This window comes from Schistosoma haematobium, chromosome 6, assembly GCF_000699445.3.
Source record: "Schistosoma haematobium chromosome 6, whole genome shotgun sequence".
Taxonomy (NCBI): Eukaryota; Metazoa; Platyhelminthes; class Trematoda; order Strigeidida; family Schistosomatidae; genus Schistosoma; species Schistosoma haematobium.
Genome location: NC_067201.1, coordinates 9,092,415 through 9,119,039, shown reverse-complemented (window position 1 = coordinate 9,119,039; position 26,625 = coordinate 9,092,415). Strand labels below are relative to the sequence as shown.

Here is a 26,625-nt window from a genome sequence, read left to right as displayed (position 1 = left end):
GTCGATAGCAACTTAACACCTAAACTTCATCATGAAAAAGCATCGATAGTACAAAAGAAAACCCTGTTTATCAATAAGAAATTTAAAAGAGACGCGGCTGCTGAAATCTTAAATAAACGGATAGCACTGCAGTGCCATCACAAGACATCTCCTTGACACAAGACATGAAATCGATACACTGAAGTCCTTCAACTTGATTAACAAACAATCAAACTCGGACCTTTTGAAATTTGCCGAAGCGATAGCAATTAAACGTCTAAAACCACATCTATATATTCAAAAAGAGACAGTAATAAATCTTGCTTTGCCCTGGCAACACTAGACCCCTCATTTTTATTTATTACGTCATTCATTGTTCCAACTCTGTGAAGTTTAAAATTGCATCATTTATAACTGACTGATTTGAATTCATATCTTTCTTTATTACCATCTATTTTCAGTTACTTAATTACACAGTCATTTAATGTTTGTCAACTCCATGAGTTCTAATTACTATTTCAATGTTCTAGAACCTTCCCTCCCAAACATTATTCGGAACAAAATTTTATGACCTCATTAACTCTAACGGAATCTTCGTTACATCATGATACATATATTCATCCTTAATCACCCTCTTATGTATAGGTATGTAAATATTTGTAATAACTCTGATTTTAAAATAGTTTAGGTTGTAAGTAGCTGATGAGAACCTAACGAAATAAGATGAATTTATATTATTCTGCACCAGTCTTTATTCTTGCTCTATTTAAGATAATAAAGGGAACTATGTGTATGAAGGTTTCATTGTATCAACACCATGTCCGTTACCAAGTGGGATGATAAACAGTGGCACTATTAAAACAAGTTGAACTTTCAATACCAACTATCTTTAATTCATTTACCGAAATGCATATTTGTGAATATGACTATAAGTTGCACATTTTTTTAATAAGCAAAAAATATATTACCGAATTGTCCAGACTGAGTCACTTACTGTATGATTCGAACCTGTCACTTAATAATAAAAATTCAAGTGACTTAATCACTAATATACAGACACCCCTTCCCACCATGATGAATTATCCGATATTAGTTCACTGATTTACTTTTCTGTTATTGCGACATTCAAATAATTACATTTGATTGATGAATAAATCATACAATACAAATAATATGGGATTTGAACCCATGACTTTCAGTCTCGCTCGTGAACGCTCAGTCTCTAGATTACTGATGTGGCCGGCAGTCAAAGGTGTTAATGTTTAACCTCAACCAATTCATGTGCTCATTAGTGACTAGCTTCGTGAGGGAATTCTCGGAGTTCTAGTGGGAAGTCATGATGTTTTCTTCCTAAACCATACTGTCTCCCGCTTTCCCACCATGATGAATTATCCGATATTAGTTCACTGATTTACTTTTCTACTATTGCGACATTCAAATAATTACATTTGATTGATGAATAAATTATACAATACAGATAATAGACACTGTTTACCTTATTGTCGCTTCAAATGACATAACAAATTAGTGTATAAATAATATTTACCCTTCATCAAATCAACACCATACATGGATAATGTAAATATCACATTTGACAAATATAATATAAACATAGAGATATATAGAAGGAGAAGAAGAAGAAAAAAACGATTTGAAATGTATTTTTCCAAAACTTCGACAGTAATTAAACAAATAAAAATTGATATTGATTTAAACAAAATAAACATAAAATACCACAAAAGAAAATATGGACAATCTTTTTGTACATTTTATTGATTAGTACGTGTTTGAGTTAAACCTGAGAGCGGTGTCTGGCTTTCCTGTTAAACAGGATTGAGTTGTATTGTTTAGGTTGTCATGTGAAAGTCTTGATATCCGGTTCTCTTGAAAACCATTGTAAACATTAACCTAGCCCACAAAGGTATATTATATAACTTAAATAATGTGTTTAAATTTATATGAAAGTGAACATTGAATACTAATGATCTTAACTACGAGGGTGTATGAATATCTTGTCAGAATCACTTAACATTATCACAAACATTACATTACAGTTTCCATATAGTTATTTCAAAAGAATAAGCGGCGAGACTCTAATTTATAGACGACCTTTGAACGAATCTTAAGTGGCCTTGAGAAATATTAGCCAATCAGCACGCACTCAGTATAGAGTAAAAATATATTATACAAAACCAAGAAAATATAGTGGATACACTTCTTATACGTGGTTCAAAAACTTATCAAGGTTAGAAAGAGGTACAGAGGTTCTAAAATATTAATGCATGCAGTAGAGGAAATCATCCATATGGCTACACAATAGTCGGCATCTGGAGCCATGATAAAGTCTCAAGAACTCTTTCAGCCTCGACCACATAGCTTCAATATTGTTTATGTACACTCTGGTTGTTGAGTGCACAGAATTCTACTTGTGGATAACGACACGATGCACATAACCAAGCCTACGTAGGAGTCTGTACGCTCTCCAATCATCCGTATATATTGTAGTACCTGACTGCATCCAGTGTTACTGGTGCTTTTATTATCCAGTTCGCGATAATTGTCGTAATTTGCCTTAGTTAGGAATTATATATCAGGTTTTCATCACGAACTGACATCAGCTATAATACCAGAAATTTATTTAGCCAAATGGATGAAAGGCTTTCGCGTTAAAATCCGAAATCTATTATCTTATACCTGATTGATTCGTCCACAAATTATAGTCTCGCCGTTTCATTTCTTATAGCCGCTCAATTATCACGTTTTGTACAAAATTCCTTGTGAATCGAACGTAAGTTAGCATTAAGCACTGAAGTTGGCGCCGTAACCTTGAAATTTCTAAAACGCCTCTGGTTGGCTTGTCCGTAAATTAGAGTCTCGCCGAATATACTTATTATTAAATAACTGTATAAAATTTAATTTGTACAATTTTTAACTGATTCGGAAAATGACTAACAATAATTCAATACGCAGTTACATTATTCTCAATAAAGTAGGTGCCCATTTGGTATGATAGCATTTATTAAGAATATATATATCTTAATGTATTAATCATGCTTCTACATTTCTTTATTGTATATTGACTTATCTACCTATTTGAAAGTAGATTATACGATAGACTAATTCTAACTAAACAGTTATTGAATAATAAGGAATTTATTTTCTCAGTATAGGGGTTGTGGAGATTATCCAGTTTTTGATTGAGATCATGAACCGATTGATTTTAGACCACCATGGAAAACCTGAAAGTACTGGATGGCCATCTGGTCCTATTGTAAAACTCCTCAACAGTGCTCATCCACGATCCCGCTCATGGGATTAGAACCGATGGCCTTCAGTTTCGCTCGCGAACTCTCAGTCTCTAGATTACTAAGGTGGCCGTCATCCAACGGTGTTAATGTCTAATCTCAACCAATCCATGCGCTCACTAGTGACTAGCTTCGTGAGGGAATTCTCGGAGTTCTAATGGGAAGTCATGTTGTTTTCTTCCTAAAACATACTAGCTCCTATTTTCTAATGCTACTGATACTGTTAGTACTTATAATAATCCAATACATCGTTGTGCTGATATGGTCTGACAATTTGAGCTAAGGCACATACTTATCAGGTTCTACGTTACATACTACTGACTAACTGAATGGTTAGATGTTATATCTATATGTATAATGAAATTATGACTGATTTTACTTTCCTCTTTACTCATTTTAAATCAATATTGAATTATATGTACGAAATATAGTTACTAGACAACGAAAGGAGATAAGATAACCATTATCTGTCGTTCCGAAGGAGAAAAAAATAAAAGAACAATAAAGTAATAAGGTAACATACAAGTCTAGTTATTTTTCATCATCTATGTCTACATTTCCTGTCTAATTACATCAATTACTACAATTTAATAAATTTTTTTTATAGAGAATGAATGTCTAATGGAAGATAAGATAAACATTTCCGTAATGAAAAAAATATAAAAATAAATCTAATGTCATTGAGATAGTATACTGATTAGTATGTTCTTTAAAAGTAAAATTGAAAATATCAATTCCCCCCCCCTATTTTTAGAATAGTATAGTAATCTATTTGATTAGGCAGGAAATAAACAATAATGACAGAATATACTTAACAACTACTTAATATATTTATGAGATCATTTATAGGGTAAATAATTTTAGATCTTAAATATGAATGTTCATTTTTATTTATTACTACCATATCTCATATTAGAGAAGGTTTATAGTTTAGAAATATGATTTTCTAATCCGAGTGGTTTATTATTATTATTATAACTATTATTTACAAATAGCTTACTGGTAACATAATTGTTATGAAGAGACCATTTCAAGTTTCTTCAGAAATGTAATTATACAAAAGTTTTAATATTGTTTACATAATATTCCCCTCCCCCTTCATACTCAAACAGGCTCTATAATATTTAGAAGGATATTGACTTGTAGTGGCTGCGTTTCGTTAACCAATCACCCTCGTAACCGTTATCATATAATCATCAACGGTGTTTGAAATCAGAAGGCAAAGAGTATATATATATATATATATATATATATATATATATATATATATATATAAAGGTACAACAAATTGTTATAGTGCGCATGACTTTGTCCGCTAAATAAATTAGCAAAAGGGCTTAACTGAGTTAACTGAGAATAAACTCAATTGCACGTGAGTTTCTATAGACTTACCTTTAAAGAAAAAAAGGAAAGAAACAAAGAAAGAGAGAAAGGTACTATGTGAAAATAATTGAATAAGTATGTTTAATGAAGCAGAATAAGAATAAATGGATTACAAAATAAATAAAGAAATCAATCATTAATATTTGATAAGATTTGATGATAGAATAAGTTTATTCAGTAATAGTTTAGAATGATAAGATGAAAGTCTTAATTGATTGTAAAGAATAATTAACACATATCAATTTGTATAGATCATATTAAATGTGATGAGGATGAAAATAGATCTGAAAAGTTTATTTGAGTGTAATAAAGTTTATTGTATTTTTAATTGTAAACTTTTTATGGTTAGAAATGAAATTTCTATTTTTTTTATTGAGATCATGAATCGATTGATATTAGACCATCATTGAAAACCTGGAAACACTGGATGGCCATTTCGTCCTAGTATGGGACTCCTCAACAGTGTGCCTCCACAATCCCGCTCACGGGATTCGAACCCAAAACTTGTCAGTGTCTCGTGCAAACGCTTGATCTCTAGACCACTGAGCTAACTGGCACCCAACGGTGTTGATGAGTAATGTCAACCAATTCACGAAATTTCGCAACTATCTTCCATCGTACTGAGGTAGATACATGTCCCTACCCGACACATATTAGCTCTACTGATCACGGAACCTCACCAGAACTCGGAGAATTCCCTCACGAAGCTAGTCACTAGTGCTTACATGATAATTATTAAGTTCTTTAATAAGATCATCAATCGATTGATGTTAGACCACTATGGAAAACCTGGAAGCACAATGAATGGCCGTTTCGATCTGGTATGGGTCTCCTCAGCACAATATATTTATTAGTTAACAATAAGTATAATAATTATTTAGTATACAAATACTACTAACTATCATGTGTTAGTAATAAATGATCGTTAATAATCTTGGATTCCAATGATAATTGTTCTATATTATACTAACTTCCTATAACATCTATCCATTAACATATCGATAGATAGAGAGGTTTACACTTTGAGAAATTTGAAGAACGCACACGATAATGATTGTTTATTTAAATGGTATTTACATTGATAAATATTTGGAAATTACACAAGAATGTCGAATATCTTCTTTAATTTGTATAACAATAATCTAAACATTGAAACGTGCATTTGATAAAGTATATCTAAATACATAAAATACAAATAACATTCATAAATTATAAGCAAAGATGAATAACGACTAGCAGTGGAATCCAAGACGCATATTTCCATCTTCGCTAGCCACTATCCATCTTTGCTTACAATGTTTGTAAATTAAGACAATATCGAGGCAATACCCACACGATGCACATATGCCAATAAGATTCAAATAAACAATATCAAGTGAATTTACCATTCATAAATGTATGCTACTAAACAATTCTGTGTTAGGATGAAATAATTGATCAATGCTCTTTGGTTTCTACTGTTATCCTACCTGAAACTAATATCCAATGGAAACAATATGAGTATAATATCTTAACCCTTATAAAGCATCCTACTTTTATGCTGAAATCAATTTTATCTTGACTAAAACACCTTCTTAATGATAACATCAAAAGTCACTTAGTATGACTAGACATTTCGTTGACAATTTCAAAAGAAAGTTTAGATATTATACACACCCTTGTAATTGATAAAGCTTTTATATTGTCATATTATTAAGATATACTCACCTTCTTCTAATTTACTTAAGAAATACTTTAGCAAGATATTCAAAATAATTTATCAGGTTAACTTTAGTGATAATCATTTTGGTCATTTAGTTGTTTTGCTTATCTGGTTATATTGAAAAGAAATTTCAGTAACACTATCAAATACGGACGACCTTTAAGCGATGCCAGACTGACCTTCAGAGTGTCCACTTAGTAACTAGGATCAAATGGGGGGTCATAAACCAATGTGAAGAATTACAGTTATGATTTACAGTTGATGGTTAAGGTTAGGAATTAGATTTAGGGCAATTTCATCACGAACTGATTACAGCTATAATGCCAAAACTCTATATAACCAAATGGATGAGTGAATTTCGTGCCAAAATCTAAGACCTATTACCTTATATTCGATTCGTTCGTTCATAAATTATAGTTTCGTCAAAATTTCTAGTATAATCTGTCGATTATATTCTTCTTGGATTAATTTAAGTTAAAGTATTCGACCAAGAATTAAACCGATGATCATAAGATCTACTAATGAACATTTGATCAATTAATATAGTTGTAGTGGCTGTGTTTCGCTGACCAATCACCCTCGTAACCGTTATCATATAATCCTCGATGGTGTTTGAAATCAGAAGGCGAAGAGAACCAGCGACTACAGTTTTATTAGCAGATAACTCAGACCACAAAGCAGTGGGGAGAATGAGTGAGTCAGCGAACAGAGAGTGTAGAGTGTTAAATGTACATGTATATATATAGGGAAATGAATGGATCATCGAATGAATTAAGCTGTTAATAATATAGCTGGCAGAATGAATATATGCGTAGGCGGTAAGCAATGTTCGAGCATGCATATTTCATACAAGTATTATAATAATAATGGTACAATAAGTTGTTATGGTACGGATGATTTTGTCCTCTAAATAAGTTAACAAAAGGGCTTAACCGAGTTAAATGAGAACAAACTCAGTTGCACGTGAGGTGCTATATAATCATTAAATTAATGAAATTCTGTGAATGATATTTAATCCATTCAGAAAGTAAAATATAATAGATGTATTTTTTTTAATAATTAGAAAACACTATTGTATCTAATGCATTATACATTTATCATCATTAAATATCATCAATCATTTATCATTGACATGATGAAAAGAAGTTACTCTCTGTGTCTCCCTCTCTTTCTGTGTCCCCCCCTCTCTCTAATAAACCCTTCAACTCATCCAAAATATAATGGAAAACATAAAACAAAACAAAAAAATAAATGAAATTTAAAGAAGTGTAGTTATAGATCATAAAATCTTGTCGAAATAAGGATGTTCTATCATTACATTATTTTGATAATGAGGATTGTAGGGGTAAATTATAAAAAAGATCCTAAATGTTATCTTTAATGAAGAACTATCTAGAATTACTATAGTTATTAAAGTTCATCTATATACCAACTTAGAATGGATAGTTGAACAAATTACAAGATCCATATCCTACAATCATTGATGATTGTAATAAATTTGACTGAATGTTTTGTGTTATTAGTTAGGTTCTCATGAGTACTGTACTATTTAGATAAATTCAAAGAATTCATTTGATAATTTACATTTACCTATTATATGTAATATTTCTCAATTTTGTTATCTTTAACACTTCCTGATTGTTAAGATGGATGATGTCTGTTTGAATACTAGTGGAAATCCCATATGTATACCGATTTCTCCCTCTTTAAATTCCTTTGAAATGAATCATTCAACAATGATCTATTTTTAATGGTCTTAAGATTAATTCTTCTAAGTGTCAAACTGTTAATTTTAGCCCGATACATGAACAGCACTTAAACACACTGTTGGAATTCCATGAAGTTTGTGTTATTAACGATTCTGTGCTAAATGTAGTGTCAAAAGTCCTTTGTCTTGGTTTGGGCTTTTCATTAATATCGGAGAAATTTGTCTACATGACTCATGATTTTAAAAAAGGCTACATGTGTTTAACACTACCTGATATTTACTTTTAGGATTTGTAAAATCTTGTATATTACCAATTATTCTTTACTATCCCTTATTAATCTTTCCTGGGCTTTTGAGAAATGATTTTGTTGTGCTGAGGAGAACGCCGAAGGCAGTCAGTAAGGTTTGTGGTGAATATTTTGATGTCATTATAGGGTTATGGACAGACATTTAAAATCTTGCAAACTATTGACAAGTGGAATCTTATCACATACTGACCATCTGCCTCATTTACATCTTTCTCCGTGTATATTTTCTGAAAGAACGAGTCACTAACATATTAGAATCCATGCATTCAGGTTAAGGTATATATGTTTCACATAACCGCATCTAGCAAACATAATGTGTGACAAATAGGTTCTAAGAACTGATATAATCAAAAATTTATATTCATGAACATGCTGCCAATTAGCAACTGGGTAGAATTTTTTTCTTAAAAAGTTTCGTTTAATTTTAGATAGGTTAATTACTTATTTTATGTGTGTACGTATGCACTTATTTACTGTTTTTTGCAGTGTGAAAAATAGTACGAGAGACTAATAAGCATAGATAGTTGGTGGCTAGCAGTGCAATGGAGGATGCGCATTTCATACTATTGGGAACAGTTGGATTTATCTGTCACATCCGAGTTGATGTTTACTCTGGGACTCGAATCCAGTACCGCTCGCTTCGAATACCATCGTGCTATCAATTTACCTGTTGAATTCAGTTAGACATTGGACTTGCGCAATCAGGTGAAGTTTAATTCAACTTGTATTGGTTTTTTTGAATGTTCGCATTGATGCTGAGGACTGAAATTGATCAGTCTTTCTTGGCATATGTGCATCCCGTACAGATTGTATTGGTACTTTTGTTAGTCCCTGGATTCCACTGCTAGCCATCCGTTTCTGCTAATTATAGTTGTGACTTAATTTAAATATCAAGGAAATACGTACACGATGCACATATGTCGAAAGAGACCGATCATTAGAATTTTTAAACATCAATGGTAAGATTCAAACATCTAATACAAATGTGAGAGAATATTGTTGGAATATTATTCGCTAAAAACCCTACATTGTACTAAACTTTAAAGCCGATATTAACATTTTTCCTTAAAGTTACAGGTGCACCTTGTTGATGAGTGCCAACTAACACAAAACCTGGATTTGGAGATTTCTTATAGACTAACTCAATACTCCCGATTACTGGCTTTTATACAGTTGAATTAAATATACTGTTTCAGTAGCATGGCCTCTTGCATAATATCTCGAGAATAAGAACGTTTAAATTAACTTTGGTAGTATCTATTGGTAAAATTCATTATATATATTGTGGATTGGTTGAAGTTAGATATTAACACTATTGGATACCGGCACAGTGGTCTATAATTTAGGCGTTAGCGCTCGAGACCGGAGGCCATGGGTTTGAATGCCTTTGGTGCGGAATCATAGGTGCTCACTTCTGAGGAGTCCCACACTAAGACGAAACGGCTATCCAGTACTTCCAAGTTTTCCATGATGGTCTTTTTTAAATCGAACCATGAATTCAACTATTGGATAATATCTATTTCGAACATTTAATATCGGTGTTAACTTTATTACTCCCAACCAATTTTGGTGAGCTTAAATATGAAGACAAAAACACTGCAAATAAGTTATGTGAATTTTATTCAGATTTACTATACTCAAAAAAGAGAATATATATATTACTAGATTATGACAGTAATTAATGTATTATATTATTAGACATACAAAATCAGATTTAAGACTGAATACTGAATATCAGATTTATTCGATCTCTTCTATAGCGGTAACTAGAAAATTCAATTCTAAGATTTCATCTTGTCATGTTTAATCAAACAAAACTTTGAAGTACCATAACTGATACCGATGGTTGTTTCTTTTCTTTTCCTAAATTTAGAAATTTACTGTCTGAGTAAAGTTTGTAGACATAAAATTGGTTAAATTTTAACATAAGTAGTATTGTGGTGAATGGGAATCCAGGTAACCGTAGCCAATTAATTGTTTCATACAAAATTACACAGTATCTTAGTAAATTATGAAATTTTGTAGGGCCCTATATTTTGTCGTCATTTAGATCGGACGATGTTGTCGAAAGGGCTCTCCATTTTAGTGGCCCGAGATCTGACTCCAAGGAGATCGTAATGATGATTGTTGTTGAATTATATATATCGTCTATCCTCGTATATAATCATCGACTGAAATCGCGTTAGTCAATAACAGAGTTAAATAAATCAAATAACGAGAATGGACTTTTGAATACATATATTTTGTATATGAATCGAATGGAATAGAGAGAAGAGAAACGATGCGCAGTGGAGATGGAGGCTAAGCCAACTCCCATTTATTCAAGCGTTAATCAATATTTATAGGCACACAGAAATAACTTACAGACATGAGATGAATAGGATAAGAGATGTACACACACCTACGCGCTTATATAAAAACAGTCAAGATTGATAGGCGAATAATCAATAAGGTCAAAATATGACTCAACTAGGATGAATAGATTGGCTTATCCGAAAGCGAGAATAAGGCATATGGGTTTAACATAATAACAGACACTACAAATTATACATACATTAAATAAATCATTTGTACATCTTTACCATTATACTTTACATATTCTATCATTTCTATAATTCTATTGCTGTTTTGATTACTCTTAGATTTTCTTTCTATTCTCATCATTTCAATGTTCTTCTATCAGATATTTCACTTACGATCAATGTTACATACTACTTATATCTTATATCAGTATAAGTAGCATACATTACAGTATAATAAATTTGTCAAGAATAAATCATGTAAAAAATATACAAAAAAATAAAATAAAATAAACGAATCATTTAAAGAAAATGGACGGGAGGGGGAAAGTCGGCATTCTCATGGATAATATATCATGTATTGGAAAAAGTATTTTCTTTTTACATCTTTTGTATTTTATTTTTAGACAGTTTTCTTTCAAACATTTTTGTTTGTTTTTCTTTCGTTTTTTTTCTTTCATCAATGGTATTTTCTTTAAATAACACTGTACGTTTATGTTTCTTTTTGTTTGTTTGTTTGTTTATTTTTGATTAATATTTCCTTCCTTTGATAAAATCATGTCAACCCTTGGCATATATATACACATATATATTACAGTTGCGTTTAGGTTCATAGCTATTGATAAACAGTGTCATGAGATGAATGGTATGTTTTATATACTTCTGTTCACCGCATTTATTTTTGACATTATTTAGATTTTGGGGAAGAACAAAACGAAACATTTGAAGTAAGAAAAAGCATATATATATATATATATATAATTTAGAAATTCTCTTGGGATATTCTAGAACAAAGAGCATTCAAGTGAACGATCTTTTTTGATAACTTCTTTATCAAGTTCTACAATTATAAATCCAAAATTATTATCATTATTATTGTAAATTCACTTGGTATTGTTTACTTGATTCTTCCCATTGATGTTTAGGACTACAATTGATCAGTATGTTATTAGCATATGTGCATTGTTTGGGTATTGCCTCGATATTGTCTTAATTCACAAGTGTTATAAGCTGGGTTCGAGTCCCAGAGTGAACATCAATTCTGAGATACAGGTACATCTAGCTGACGAGTCCCAAATAGGATGAAATGATCGTCAAACTGAATTCCAATAATAGCCACTATCCATCTTCGCTTATATTATTATTGTGTTACAATTGTAAAAGATGAATTAATTCATATTATGAGTTGGAAATAGTAAACTTCAAGTCAGTTGTCTCAAGTAGTTTAAATCACTAACTAAACATAATAATGCCAGTGGCAATGTTGAGAAAAGTCCATACATGAAGGATAAGAAAATTATACATATTTTGATTAATCTAATGAGTCTTAAACAGTAAGTTAAAATCGTATATAAAAAAAGTTATTACGAAATAGGGGTTGTCAGTATGGGGTTGTGGAAATTGCTGAATTTCACTGAAATCACGAACCTATTTAAGTCAACAGATCAGTATAAACCTGAGAACACTGAACGGCCGCCTCGACCCAGTATGAGATTCCTCAAAAGTGTGTATTCACAACCTCACACGTGAGAATCGGACCTAAGACCTACGGTCTTGCACGTAAATGTTTAACTTCTAGTACACTGAACCGGCACCCAATGGTGTTGATATTTAACTTCAGTCAGTACACGATAGTATGAAACCATTTTCCGTAGTCTTTAGTGGGGAACTGCTTCACACTCGAAACGGTTAAAAAGCAATTAAGATAAACAACCAGCGTTAAATTTATTTTGTTTTACATAGATTACTATTAGCAGGCATTTCCGACCTGACTTATATGTGTGAAAGAAAAGTGTGATATGCCATTCTTTGTTCTCCATGGTGAATAGAATTGTAATTAAATAAATTTTATCACTTAAACAATGTTATTGATCCTTAAAAATCAATTTAATTTTGTTTCTATTTAAGTCGATGTTATACATTCAGCACTATTATTATATATGGATCGCTTTTGTTAATGCCTGAAATATCACAGTTGTTAATGTTAGTATCAAGTTGGTTGCGTCTGCGGTTTTACTACTTATGCTTGGTAATAGAGAACCGGTGCAGTTTTTGCGATGTAAATAAAGGACACGAAGGACTACTGAAATAGAGATTTATTAACTCCAAAAATACTTCAGCAAATAAGTCCCAAAATCACATCATCACTAAACCGAAATACAATCATTTATGTACTCATTATTACACACAATAATATCACATATAAAAAGGAAATATATTAGGTTACTGTAAAAGTACAAACGAAACACAGTTTACCTGAATTGATGAGGAAAATATAGTTGTCATACTGAATAACTTCACACTTGTCTTATTAAACTAAGTTTATACTGAATTAATACAAGAAATATTGATTTCAAAACGTCACCTTGGATGAAGTTCACACTTGTCACACTGGTCGAAAGTCAAAATGAATTGATACAACAGAACTTCCGTCGTAGCAACTTTATTATTCGTGTTCTCCATCAAGTCAATGTTATATAACAATCTACAAGAAAAATTATCCGAGTTAACCAATTCCATGTACATTAATCAATTTACCTGTTTATGTGGAACCAGGTACATACGTCGTTCGATGAGCTTTTTATCCAAAAGAGATCAAGAACTTTACCTGGCTTGGTGCATACAGAAAATCGAAAATGGCTTAATAAGAAACTTTGTAGTTTTACACCTTCTAAATACGAGTTATTTAATCTAAACGAATTTCTGGTTAAAATTTATCTACAGGATAAGTAAAAAACTGTCATTGGCAGTTAGTTTCCGTCTTCTTACCATTCCTAAAGCATTTTCAATACATTTAGAAGAACTAGATTTATGTGTACAAAAGAAACTTGTCCAATCTCTTCTTCTATTACAATCTTAATCTCCTGTAATTTTTCTTTTTTTATCCCTCCATAGCCATCTGCTTCCATTCTATATTCTTCTCTACAGACCTTTAACACCCTAATGATTTGTTTCTGTTTCCACGATACTCCTTTGTACAGTTCATATCAATTTTAACATGTTCTCTTATCATACTGAGCTTTTCCATCACAGTTATAATTTTCTTATTTCTCTTCACAATGAATATTCAAATTCTCAACAACTACATTACTATTATTAGTTTCATAACTACCAATAACATGTCTATGCCTTTAGTTATTTTACCGTAGTGTCAATCACATTGTAACTATTATGTTGAAGTGTAAGTATGTATTTATCATTGTACAGATTTGAGGATAAATTCGCTGAAAAGCAAACTCTTTGCTGAACCAATCTTTCTTATTTTACAACAAAAATATCGATATAAATAATGTTATCCACTGATGGCACTACATTAGGTCGATCAATTATGCAATAATTTGACATTACTAACAGTTCTTCGACTCATCTATTTTGGATATCTTTCATTTAATATTCAATTAATTACGAGCCAATTATGTCCACGCTTAATCACTTTAATTTATTTTTATTGAGAGCATGAAATGATCTAAATTAAACAAACATTTAGAACCTGTAATTACTGGATAACCGTTTTGTCCTGGTATGAGACCACCCTCCGCTCTCCACTAAATATGTATGTCACATCTTTGTTTAGCATTATGTTACTTCATATAATTCTAAGCTCTTTACAGCTGATAAGAAACATTCAAATAGAACGATAAATTTATTTTATTCTTCAAAATCTCATTCTTACTTTGTTTGCATCTCATCAAAATGCTTAATTATTGCCTAGGAAATTAGAATTAATCATTGAATTCTTTAAACTCTTTTACTTATACACTTGAATACTGTGAGGACGGCGCATGTGTCAACTCCAGGAAGCTCTAAGAGAAGCTCAGAAAGAGCCAAAAATATTTCATCCAATCATTTTTTGGAAGAATATTACAGGATCTTTACACGTAACTTCCCTATTGGCCAAATGCTAATAACCCTCTGTATTCGGATTGGAGGACTATAATGATGATTTTGTTTTTACCATAATTGACACTGTTTTGGAACAGCATTCCTTTCACTTGTCTTCTGTCTTCTCATTTGCGACTTGTAGGATTCTAGCGTTCGAATACTCAAGTTGTACGCGATATAACAGGAATCTACGCCAATTTTTTTCATCCTCAAACTCCGGAATATTTCAACAACATTTTATTCATAATTAAATCGCTAGAAATTAACTAAATTTTCAAAATGTTTATCATGATGGAGTTTTGTGCTCTGAACTGGACATTATCAAACCATCCAGCACAGGGAACAAAACTTTATTAAAATCATCCACCTGAGCTACAAATCTTCACCATCTCAAAATATTTATCTTTTATTCACTGATATATTGTTTTTGTAATTTCGACATTTACTTGTCATAACCCAGTTTATACACCATTTATTTAGTTACTAATTGTAATCATTCTAATCAATTCGGCCTTCTTACAAGTGAATGAAAACTTGTAAGATTAAATGGATTCATTTTATTTTCTCTTATGACTTATTATTTTATGTTTCACTTGTATCTGTTTGTGTATGTTTCTATGTCATGAAATAATATTTACTTAATATTCTTGAATGGTTACTGCTCTACACATCTTTTTTATGTCATATGAATGAAATGAAAATCATTTTAAGTAATTTGAAAAATTAAGAATTTTTTGTGAAATCTTATGTAAATTTACAAACCTAACCTGTTGGTTTCACGGTGATACCTACATACTTACACTTGTTACCCCTTATGGAGAAGTATAGATCGCTCAACATCACTTTCCATCCAAACCTATCCTAGACAATATTTTCCAGTTATTTCCAGTTGCTATTCATCTTTTTCGTGTCTATTTCCAATTCTCGATGTAGTGTGTTCTTTGGCCTTCCTCTTTTCCATTCCCCTTCAGGATTCTATGTTAGGGCTTGCGTCGTGATTCAGTTTGGTGATTTCCATAATGTATGTCCTATTCACTTCTAACGTCTTCTACTGATTTCTTCGTTTGCTGGAATATATTGGATAGATTTATTGATATGAAGTTAGATGAGAAAAATACATAACTTTACATTGTGATATATTATTTATAATAGGTTAGTTAACAGTCCAACATAAGAGGAAGTAAACAAATTCAGGAATGTATTTTAAAAAATGATGTAACACAATAAATAAGTGGTTAGAAGTAGTCAACAGGAAACAATGTACCCAGTATTCTTGCTTGTCCGCACTTGTATTTATGATAAACCTGAAATAATGAAAGAAACAGACACCAAACGTGAAGTTTGAATCCTTATCATAAAGCTTCATAGTCTGAGACGTTACTATTGAGTTATTCTGGTCAAGACTGAAATGATTAAGTTGATTATTGCCCTATAATGAATCATTGTGAAGGAAACCTATATTGGCTAATAATAAATACAGTTTATAAAACTTTTTCTTGTGTTTACTTTAACGGCATGAGGTCACAATGCTTAAACGTTCTAGGATCAGTGTTTAAATAGTAAGTCAATCATGTCGTACTGTTGAACATTTAAGGCCTTCACTCTTTAACAATAGGTTTTCTAATATAGAAAATCGTAGGCTAAAAGGATAGTTAATCGTTTGTTGACTGCAAGATCTATGCTTTAATTAATTCCTCTTGAGTTTCTCAGATAAACAGATAGGTTCATAGAAAAATTAGTCTGCCGAAAAATGAATAATTTAGCTTAAAATAAATTTACTCAATTAAACTACGTGAATTTTGAGATCTATAACCTCCTTTTTAAAATAAACATTTTGGACAGGTGTTCACTGTATGATTTAAAATCAGTACCTTCGACTTCAAATGCTAACGTGTTACCATCTAGTCCGTAAGTTCAGATAGTTATCCTCTTACAAGTAGATTAGAAATTTTTATTTAACTTGTAACGGTTTGGATTACCCCATTGATGTTTTGATTATATTTTGACTAGTCATTTGTCTGATGGTTCACAAGTAGAATGAAACACGCTTCCTGGATTCGATTGCTAGCCACATTCCACTTGTCCTAAATAAACTTGTGTCATAATGGTCATATTCAGGCATTCCGCAGAGGTTGTACCTGTATCAACCAAGGGCGTTCGAAATTCAATCAAAAATATCCAGGCCATTACAAACTTAACTAGTCTAAATACAAGTTGGATTGTAAGCAAAGACGGATAGTGGTCAGCAATCAAACACAGGACGCGTGTTTCGTCCTATTTGGGACTCGTCAGATGGATGTACCTGCATCTCAGAGTTGATGTTCACTCCAGAACTCGAACCCTGAATCGTTTGACCCAAACACCATCGCGTTATCTACTTAGCTACTGAGTCCTGATAGCCACTTACTTGTGCAATGGGGTGAAGTTTAAATTCACTTCATACTGTTTACTTGAATCTTCCCATTGATGTTTAGGACTGCAATTGATCAGTATCTTACTGGTTTATGTGCATCCTGTGCTGTTTGCCTGGATATTGTATTAAGTCACAAGCGTTAGAAGCAAAAATGAATAGCAGCTAGCAGTAGATTGCATATTTATTTACACTTCAAGTGCATATCTTTGAGCTGATCGGGTCAATGAATATGTCATTACTAAATTTATAATAATTTCATCCATAAATCCATGTTTTATTTAAATTTATGTCACAACTTAACAGAATGATGAAAGTGAATCGAAATGAATCATGGATTAAATATATGCCAGTCAAAAAATAATCTGAATAATGTCATTAAACGATAACGAAAATTTTTCGTTAGTCACCAACTGGGAATAGATAAATACTTCCTTTGTTCATAATGAACATTAAAATTTTGTAGAAGGATTTCAATCCTACAGCCAAATCTCTAATGACAAACATTAAAACAATTGTATATTGACAGATCAATTTAAAGACTAAACACTCACAGTGACACCTGATGATCTTCAGTTCCATTTTTCGCGAAGTGTTGTATACTCATTGATGTGGAGTCTTACAGTTAGGACAAAACAACTATCCAGTATTTCCTGTGTTTTTTTAAATGATTTAATGATTGAATTCACGAGTCAATTAAAACGAGACCACCATGGAAAACCTAGAAACACTGGACGGCCATTTCGCCATAGTATGAGACTCCCTAGCAGTGTACATCCACGATCCTGCTCTCGGGATTCGAACCCAGCACTTATCAGTGTCTCGTGCGGATGCTTAACCTCTAGACCACTGAACTGGCATCTAACGGTGTTAATGTCTAACTTCAACCAATGGTAGCCTAACTAAGATCAATCAATGATTCAATTCAGATCAAACTATTAAAAACAAAATGGTTCAAAATTTCTTGATCACTTTTCAATATTCATTACATTATAAATACAAAATCCATTGATTTCTATATCATAATCATATATTATCTAAAATGGTAATAGATAATCAACAATGAATTAATAAATGTCTCAATAATAAATCATCTTCCGAACACCTATTAAACATAGGATGACAATTAGTTAGAATAGAAAATATGAACAAATGCATATACATATACATATACATGTGTATAGATATAACATTTAAGAAAACCGCATCAGAACCATGTTTCTTTTTCAATTTAATTCATTTCTTTTTTTTCTTTTTTTATATTTATTCACATTTCATTAAATGCACCCAGTGATTACATGAGGAACCAGTGAAATTCATGTTTGTTTGTTTGTGTAAACAATTTAATGCATTTTAAACAAAATATGATCTTATACATTATAGATGATAGTGTATATTAAATTGAATTGAGTTGAATTTAATACAGAGTATTCCTTTTTTTTCTACTTTTATGAAACGATATTGATGAGACTATAATTTATGGACGACCTTTAAACGATGCCAGACTGACCTTTAGAGTGTCCACTTAATAACCAGGACCAAATGAGGGTTATAAACCAATGTGAGAAATTACAATTATGATTTACAGTTGATGGTTAAGGTTAGGAATTAGATTTAGGATAATTTCATCACGAACTGATAACAGCTATAATGCCAAAACTCTATTTAACCAAATGGATGAGTGAATTTCGCGCTAAAATCCGAGACCTGTTATCTTATATGTGATTGATTTGTCTATAAATTATAGTCTCGCCACAATGTTCAGTTCTTTATACGAATATTCATCAAGATTGGAACGAATAATTTGATATAAAAAAATATAGAGAATATAGAGAAGTCATTAAATTTGAAATAATCTCAGTGACTGAAATTTAAATCATTCCAACATTTCGTTCAACGAACTTTTCTGGACTTCTTCAGGGTAATAATCAAATCAGGTCTTTACTGTGTTAATCCAACTATGTTTAGATGTTGACTTTGGTAATTAGGATAACATGAGTCGGTTATATGTGAATCATGTGGAAAGTTCACAATGTAAAAATAAACGAATGAACGAATTGTGTGTGTGTGTTTACGTATGTGTAAGATTGAGTTATTAATGATTGATATTAGGTGTTAATGTTTTCATATGAGGGAATAAATAAAACAAAAGTGCAAGTTGAAGGTTAAAAGATTCTTTCTGAATACCCGATGTAAAATGAGAATCATCAAATCATGACTGTATTGTTAAACATATCCCACATCAATTTCAGTCAGAATAACGATGCATTTGCAATAAACAGGTTGGATAAAGAATGGGTTCAATTACTTGTTAACGAATATTTGCTAAACATAACCCACATTATTTTCAGTTCGAATAAAGATGTTCAGTTCTATAAGATGGTTGTTGGAAGTAGTCAACTGGAAACCCTAGACCCGGGTTTCGTGCTACTTGGCACTTGTTAGCATGGTGTACCTGATCGATAGCATTCGGTCTGTACTAAGAAGGACTCGACACACATGACATTGATCACCACCCAGTAATCAATCAGTTGTGATGTTCAGTTCTAACTTCTTATTTTCATTTTAAATAAATGAAAACTTGTATATTTTGTTTTATTTTAAAGAATAGCTTAGTGCAAAATGTCAAGGTGAATGCTAATTAGACTAGAATAATTAAAAGTCGCAATAATAGCTAATTGATACTTGTGAGTAAAAATAATGATAAAAACAAAAACGGTAGATTATGGAAGATAGAAAAGGAAGGTTAAGACCATGTGAGAATGATGAATTGAACATACCGTTTTTTGTATGCAATGGTTAGGCTTAAAGTAGTAGATAGCAATAGCCTCGGCAGTACATAAGTTGTTCATTTGCATTCCTCTTGAGCCGACTTTTCTGACTGTATGTATGACTTTAAAACATGCTTCTGGTGAAGTTTAGCGACCATAACTAATCAGAAACTCCAAGACTGAGCTTTTAACTGGCTTCTATAATCCTTTAAAAAACCGGGCAGGGTAATAATCAGAGGTGCGCTTCGAAAGAGCTCACTTTGTGAGGCCAATATAACTGTTACAACGGTTAATTTTTCCACGTTTACACGTATGGGGCGTAAATCCACCGTAGACGAATATCTACACTAGATTCCCTCCCAGTGTCTATTCTACAGGACTTCAACACAAAACAGATCAAGAACACGTGATTAGCCTGATTAGAACGTAAATATATTTCCACACCAATATCCGACACAATCCAACAACAATGAACAATCAATAATAAGTTAGTAGTAATAATAATAAGGATAGGGGAATATATAACTCATCTGACACCTGTCACACTATCTACATGTCTGACTAAGCAGACAACCAATCATTATCATTCGCGCTCATACATCAATAACCTCCTCTCCATGAGTTAATCAATTAATAAATACCCATTAATTTGGCACGAAGCAGAAGCTTATCCGTGGTACAACTACGAATCATGGGCCGATTAGAAAAGATAGTATGAAGTTCAGCCAAATAAAATGTTTTTCTCGAAAATTTTAAAAGTCTATTTTTCGGGAATTCTGCTACAGTATCTTCTTTAAACTGAATGTTCATGAAGACAGCTTTCTTTGGTGTTATGTTTCTTTAATTATTCAACACCATTCTAATTTATTATGAACTACTGTTTTAAATATATATAATAATATAATTGAATGTAAATACGACTGTACAGCTTAAATAATGAAATCTTCGAAAAGGAATTTTTCTCTGAATTGCCTTCTTTATTCGTTAGTGATATAATAGGTTGCTTTTATTATTTAGTAAGGTTCATACTATACTCAATGATACTTAAACAAATATGAATTAATTAGTCTGTAATACTGATTTCATTTTAATAGTCATATTTTAGCTTAGTCTAGACTATCAATATCTCAGTCATAAAAAACTTGGTGCTAAACTCTCTAATCAAAGTGGACATTTCTCTCATTTCTGCATGAGGAGAATAAGCCTTCCATTAAGAATTGCAAGTCCTTGGTTTAATTCATGACCTTTTAGTAAGTGAGCATAGTTAAGTAGTCTTAAACTACGACATCTATCCAGTTCACACTCTAGTTTCCAACAGTTCCCCAGCTCATATTATTTCTAACTAATGACAAATAAACTCTAGATTATTTGGAATGTGGCTAGTAGGGAAATTCAAGGTCTTTATTTCGTTTGATTTGGAATTGACCTGGTGAGTGTATACTATTCATCTCAGAGTTATATATATATTTGGATCCTAACCATATATTTTCCCCTCAATTATCACTGACCTACTGAGTTCAGGAATCGACGAACTTATAACAAACGTTTAGGATATATATTGAACGTAACATAGGCTAATCATTTGTAATCTTGAATCTTAACAACAGAAAATTATAAACCATTAATAATTAGACTCATTTTTACAAATTATTAAAATTGAATTATAATATAACTGACGTGTGATCAGCTAAAAAGAATATAACGAGGAAATGACAAGTTAAAATAAATGCACGACAAAAAAAGAAGTGAGTGAAACTAAATTGAGATGTTGGGGAAGATTTGTAGCTCAGCTGGATGGAGTTTTGTTTTCTGAGCCGGATGGTTTCGTCGTGGAGCTTTCATTGTTCTTCTGAGCAACATCATCAGTACAAACTTAACGTTCCTGAAAGATCCACGAAAGCTCTCAAGAAAAAGTCATTCATTTTTTGAGTAAGTTTGATAAAATATAGGTCATTCTCAGAACGATTTAAGATCAGTTTATATGTCGTAGAATACTAAGGAGAAATGAGCAATTATTTCATTTCATATGGAGCTCTTTAATAGAGTTGTAGGGTTTAGATCCATATCTCAAGCACACATGGGTTATTCTAGCTTTCAGACAGACCAATTTATTCATTCTTCTTAAGTCACATTTTGACCCGTTTTTATATGAACGTATGTGTGTGCATTTCTTATCTTACTCATCACATGTCTGTAACTTATTCTTGTTTGACTATAAATATCGATCCACGCTTGATTAAATGGAGTTGGCTCACACGCCCTCTCCAATGCGCATCATTTTGTTTCGCTTCGCTTTCCGACCAATGATTGTACGAAATATACATATTCAAAAATCCATTCCCGTATTTGATTTATTTAATTTCGTTATTCACCAACGTAATTTAAGTCGACGATTATATACGAGGATTGGTGACATTTTTACTTCAATAACAATCAGAAACGATCTAACTGAAGTCAGATATAAGGTCACTAAAACGTATCAGGACAAAGATTGAAGAAATGACAATACCCAGGACTGTTTTATGGAGTGTTAATGATATATATATATTGATAGTATAACTACTAAATAACTGTTTGTCCTAAACTTTCGTTCAACCAACTATATGTTATTATACTACTTATTATCCCTATTTCATTTCCAATCACTTGTCCACATCCTACCCTTTTCACAGAAATTTTTTGCTTTTTTTGTATAACTATTATTTTCCATTTTATAGTATGGCTCAGTTCGGTATGTTTGTATATAAACCCATATGAGTTTAAAATACAAGCTTGTCTGCTGACTTCTCTTTGGACTCAAAGGAAGGGATAAACAAAGAGATGATCATATACATATATAATTATCACTCTTACTTATTAAATCAACACGTGATATCAACTAACGTCTCAAGTCACAACATATTAGGCTTCATGATCAGCTGTTTACGCTTCATGCCACTATGTTATAATACAGGGATTTACAATGATTGCGTCAAACCACGAATTGTTATGTACACCATTAGATGTTGACTCAGTAGCTTAGAAGTTAAGTCCATGCACTTGAAATGAAAGTTTCTAAGTTCAAACACTAATGGGATCGTGAATATACACCAGTGAATAGTTTCATATTGGAGCCAATACTTTCTAATTTCTAATGTTTATCTAACAAGAATCAATCCTTAAAATGAACTATGAAACTTATTCCTTCTATTAATTGGCAATATTATTCAATAATCATTCATTGCCACTTAATCAATATCGATGAATATCACCACCGAAATATATTTTTTAGAAAAAAAAGGAAAGATAACGATAACAACTAAAAATAAAGTTCGTTTCATATTGTATTGTTTATCTCTAATGATTATATCTACATAAAAATCTATTACTTGCCTTGATCTTATGACGAAAATTAAAAACACATTTATTATTCATTCAACGATGGGTTGTTGTTGTTGTTTTTGTAAACTTTCAATGGAACCTCCTAGTTTTTAAAAAAACAAAGGATTCAATCAATTTTAGGGCAACAAATGTTGAATGACATTTCAAAAAACAAAAACAAAAAAGGATAATCATAGTAATAACAATAACAAATCATAAATGATAAATGAAATAAACACCATGATAGAGAAAAGAATAAATAAACAATCATTATCTTCATTAATAATTTTAATATTATTAACATGGTAAATCATTAATGTTATAATGAGTTATAATACAAGGATTTAATGTTCTTGTTCTTATGAACAATAGATTTCAATTTGAACAACAAGTAATTATCATTAAAACAACTTGTAGATGATTCTCAAGAAGGAATATATACAAATATATAGATAGGCATAAATAAATAAATAAATAAATAGATAGATGTGTGGATAGATAGATAGATAGATAGATAGATAGATGTGTGGATAGATAGATAGATAGATAGATAGATAGATAGATAGATAGATAGATAGATAGATAGATAGATGTGTGGATAGATAGATAGATAGATAGATAGATAGATAGATGTGTGGATAGATAGATAGATAGATAGATGTGTGGATAGATAGATAGATAGATAGATAGATAGATGTGTGGATAGATAGATAGATAGATAGATAGATAGATAGATAGATGTGTGGATAGATAGATAGATAGATAGATAGATAGATGTGTGGATAGATAGATAGATAGATGTGTGGATAGATAGATAGATAGATAGATAGATAGATAGATAGATAGATAGATATATGCAGACATTTTAATTCATGGTTAGATAATTCTGAACAGTACTGAATAAAAAACATAAATAGTTACATTTTTCAATGTCTTGAATATATCATCTCTAGTTAATCTTATAATCAGTGATTATTGAAAATCATCCTAGGCATGTAGATTTTATTAATTTTTCAGGTATGCTAATGTATAAGTTTCCAGTTATCACAGGGAACTGAGTTCTTCAAATGATGTAAAATGTGTACAATTAACAGAAAAACAACTGCGACTGGTCATTTTTCGATTCCCTTTTCAATATTTCACATTACATTCTGTTGATAATGTAAACATAACTTCCACAATACTAGGTATGCTATAGAACGAGAAGACATTACCTGTAAAGTTCAGTCATATTGGTAGTAAAATAGATATTATTGATGACAATAAATGTTCATCTAACAATATCAATAATTAATTGAGTTTAGAGATGTAAAACATTAAATTGAAATTAACTAATTCAATAATACCATGTAGATGTTTCATCCTCCTATGAAATTTCACAGTAATGCATACTCACTATAACCATAAGCATAAAACTGAGGAACATCAATCCTCGTGTATAACACTAACTTGGATACACAAAGACTACATGCCTTTTGTAAAACCTATAAATCCTAAGTTAGATCTCTATCATGGGTCATTGATGCACATAAATGAAAAGTCATATACTAAGATGAAATACTTGTTTATATTTTTTCTCTTCATGTTAATTGAAATATACCTACAAAACGTAGAACTGATTCAGTGGGAACTTGTTTGATTTCAATATTATATTTCCTATTATTTAATCAATTCAGTTACGTAATTATATACTACAATATGATCAGGCTAAATAAAAAACAAACACATTTAATTACATACAGATTTACCCTATAATAACTGTCATAAGTATCACTTATACTACTTCACCAACATATTTTACTACTGAAATACTTGGTACCATTTGTTATTTGTTTATTTATTTAAACACATAAATATTGGTACAAGGTGGCACCAAATAAATATGCGATACAATTCGTCATTCGAATTGTGTGAGGTCTGGGATATTATCCGGGTGCCCAAACAGAAGTAGGTAGTTTCCTTAGGGAGCCACACCAAACGTCTTATCCGTAAGGCAGTGCGACAACGTTAAGAGATGCAGTCCCATGTTAGCCATTGGCCAACAACACATCATTTATTCCCTCAGGATCCGGGAACCCATAGGCACTATTGGTTTGGAATCAGGGTTTTCCAGCTCCCCTAGGTGAATCCTCCGTACCCACTAACCTGATTAAAACGTCGGACATTCGTATTTTGTTCTTTCAATTTCGTAAAAAACACCCGCGCCTTGAGAATGCAGTAATTAGGACTTTTCTGACAGTGACTGTACACTCGTGGCCACTTGAGAGCAGTTCGAGAGAGAGAGAGGGAGAGAGAGAAGGGGAGCTGACTCTCCCCACTCTCGGTCGTACCAGGGATTATGATTTTATTTACTGATTTTAAACAAAATTCATCCAGAAAATCAAAAATATACGTGAATTACCAAAGTAAACATAATACTTCCCTTTGCTTCATATTCCAATTTTAAGTGTTTTTCTTAACGTTTTACTAGCGTTGACATCAAGATAAAGTATTCCTTTGCAGTAATCAAACAATTTAACATTTATATTCCCCAGTGAAATCAATCTTTTTTTAATGTTGAAAACAAAAAGAAACTTGTCAATAAGTAGCTCAAGACTTAAGTATACATAGTTAGTAGAATTTTTTCTTTTTTACTAGAGAACTAGTATTCAAGCAGCTCTGAAATAATCTGTTCTAAATAACATTGTAAACATTGTACTTATTTACAATATTCCAATCTTCTCTCTCTGTATTTACCTATATTTGACGAGTTTCACTAAAATTGTATTAGGTATCAGTCACTTTGTAAAGTTGTAAACAGTTATAGATTAGCACCAGTGCTATATACATAGTAACGATTAAGTGTGTACAGTTCACTTAACTTTCATTTATCCCACGCATATATATACACACAAGCATATTTGTTATTTCTGTTAAACATTTTATTTCTTTAAAATTTCTATCAACTATCAACAAAAATATCACATCCACCCCCTCCTCCCTAACTGTATTGATGTTTTATAATAAAAAAACTTTTCTCTTTTGAGAAACATGGTAAGTTATACACTTGTGTTTTTATGTATTTTTTTGTATCCATTTATAGTTGACATATATATATTAGTTATCAGTAATCACGCAAATACTTACAATAACTGATAAATAGATTGTACACCCAATATATGATGACTAACTGTTTTGTAATCTGTAATAGGTTAACTCATTGAGTTAGTTTTCTAAACTATTCAAAACAATAAAACCGCCCATTGAAATTACTTCTTTTTCATGAACACTGATGTATATCAGAAGAGGTTTTGTGGAG

The 26,625-nt window shown here is 31.5% G+C and overlaps 1 protein-coding gene across 1 annotated transcript; it reads right to left on the bottom strand.

Moving 5' to 3' along the window:
* Positions 1-6,586: 6,586 nt before the first annotated feature.
* On the bottom strand, positions 6,587-7,284 carry MS3_00000586 (uncharacterized protein). The gene has a single exon (XM_051208296.1). The coding sequence runs from the start codon at positions 7,208-7,210 to the stop codon at positions 6,839-6,841; it is 372 nt and encodes a 123-aa protein (XP_051065419.1). The 5' UTR covers positions 7,211-7,284; the 3' UTR covers positions 6,587-6,838.
* Between the last annotated feature and the right edge of the window lie 19,341 nt (positions 7,285-26,625).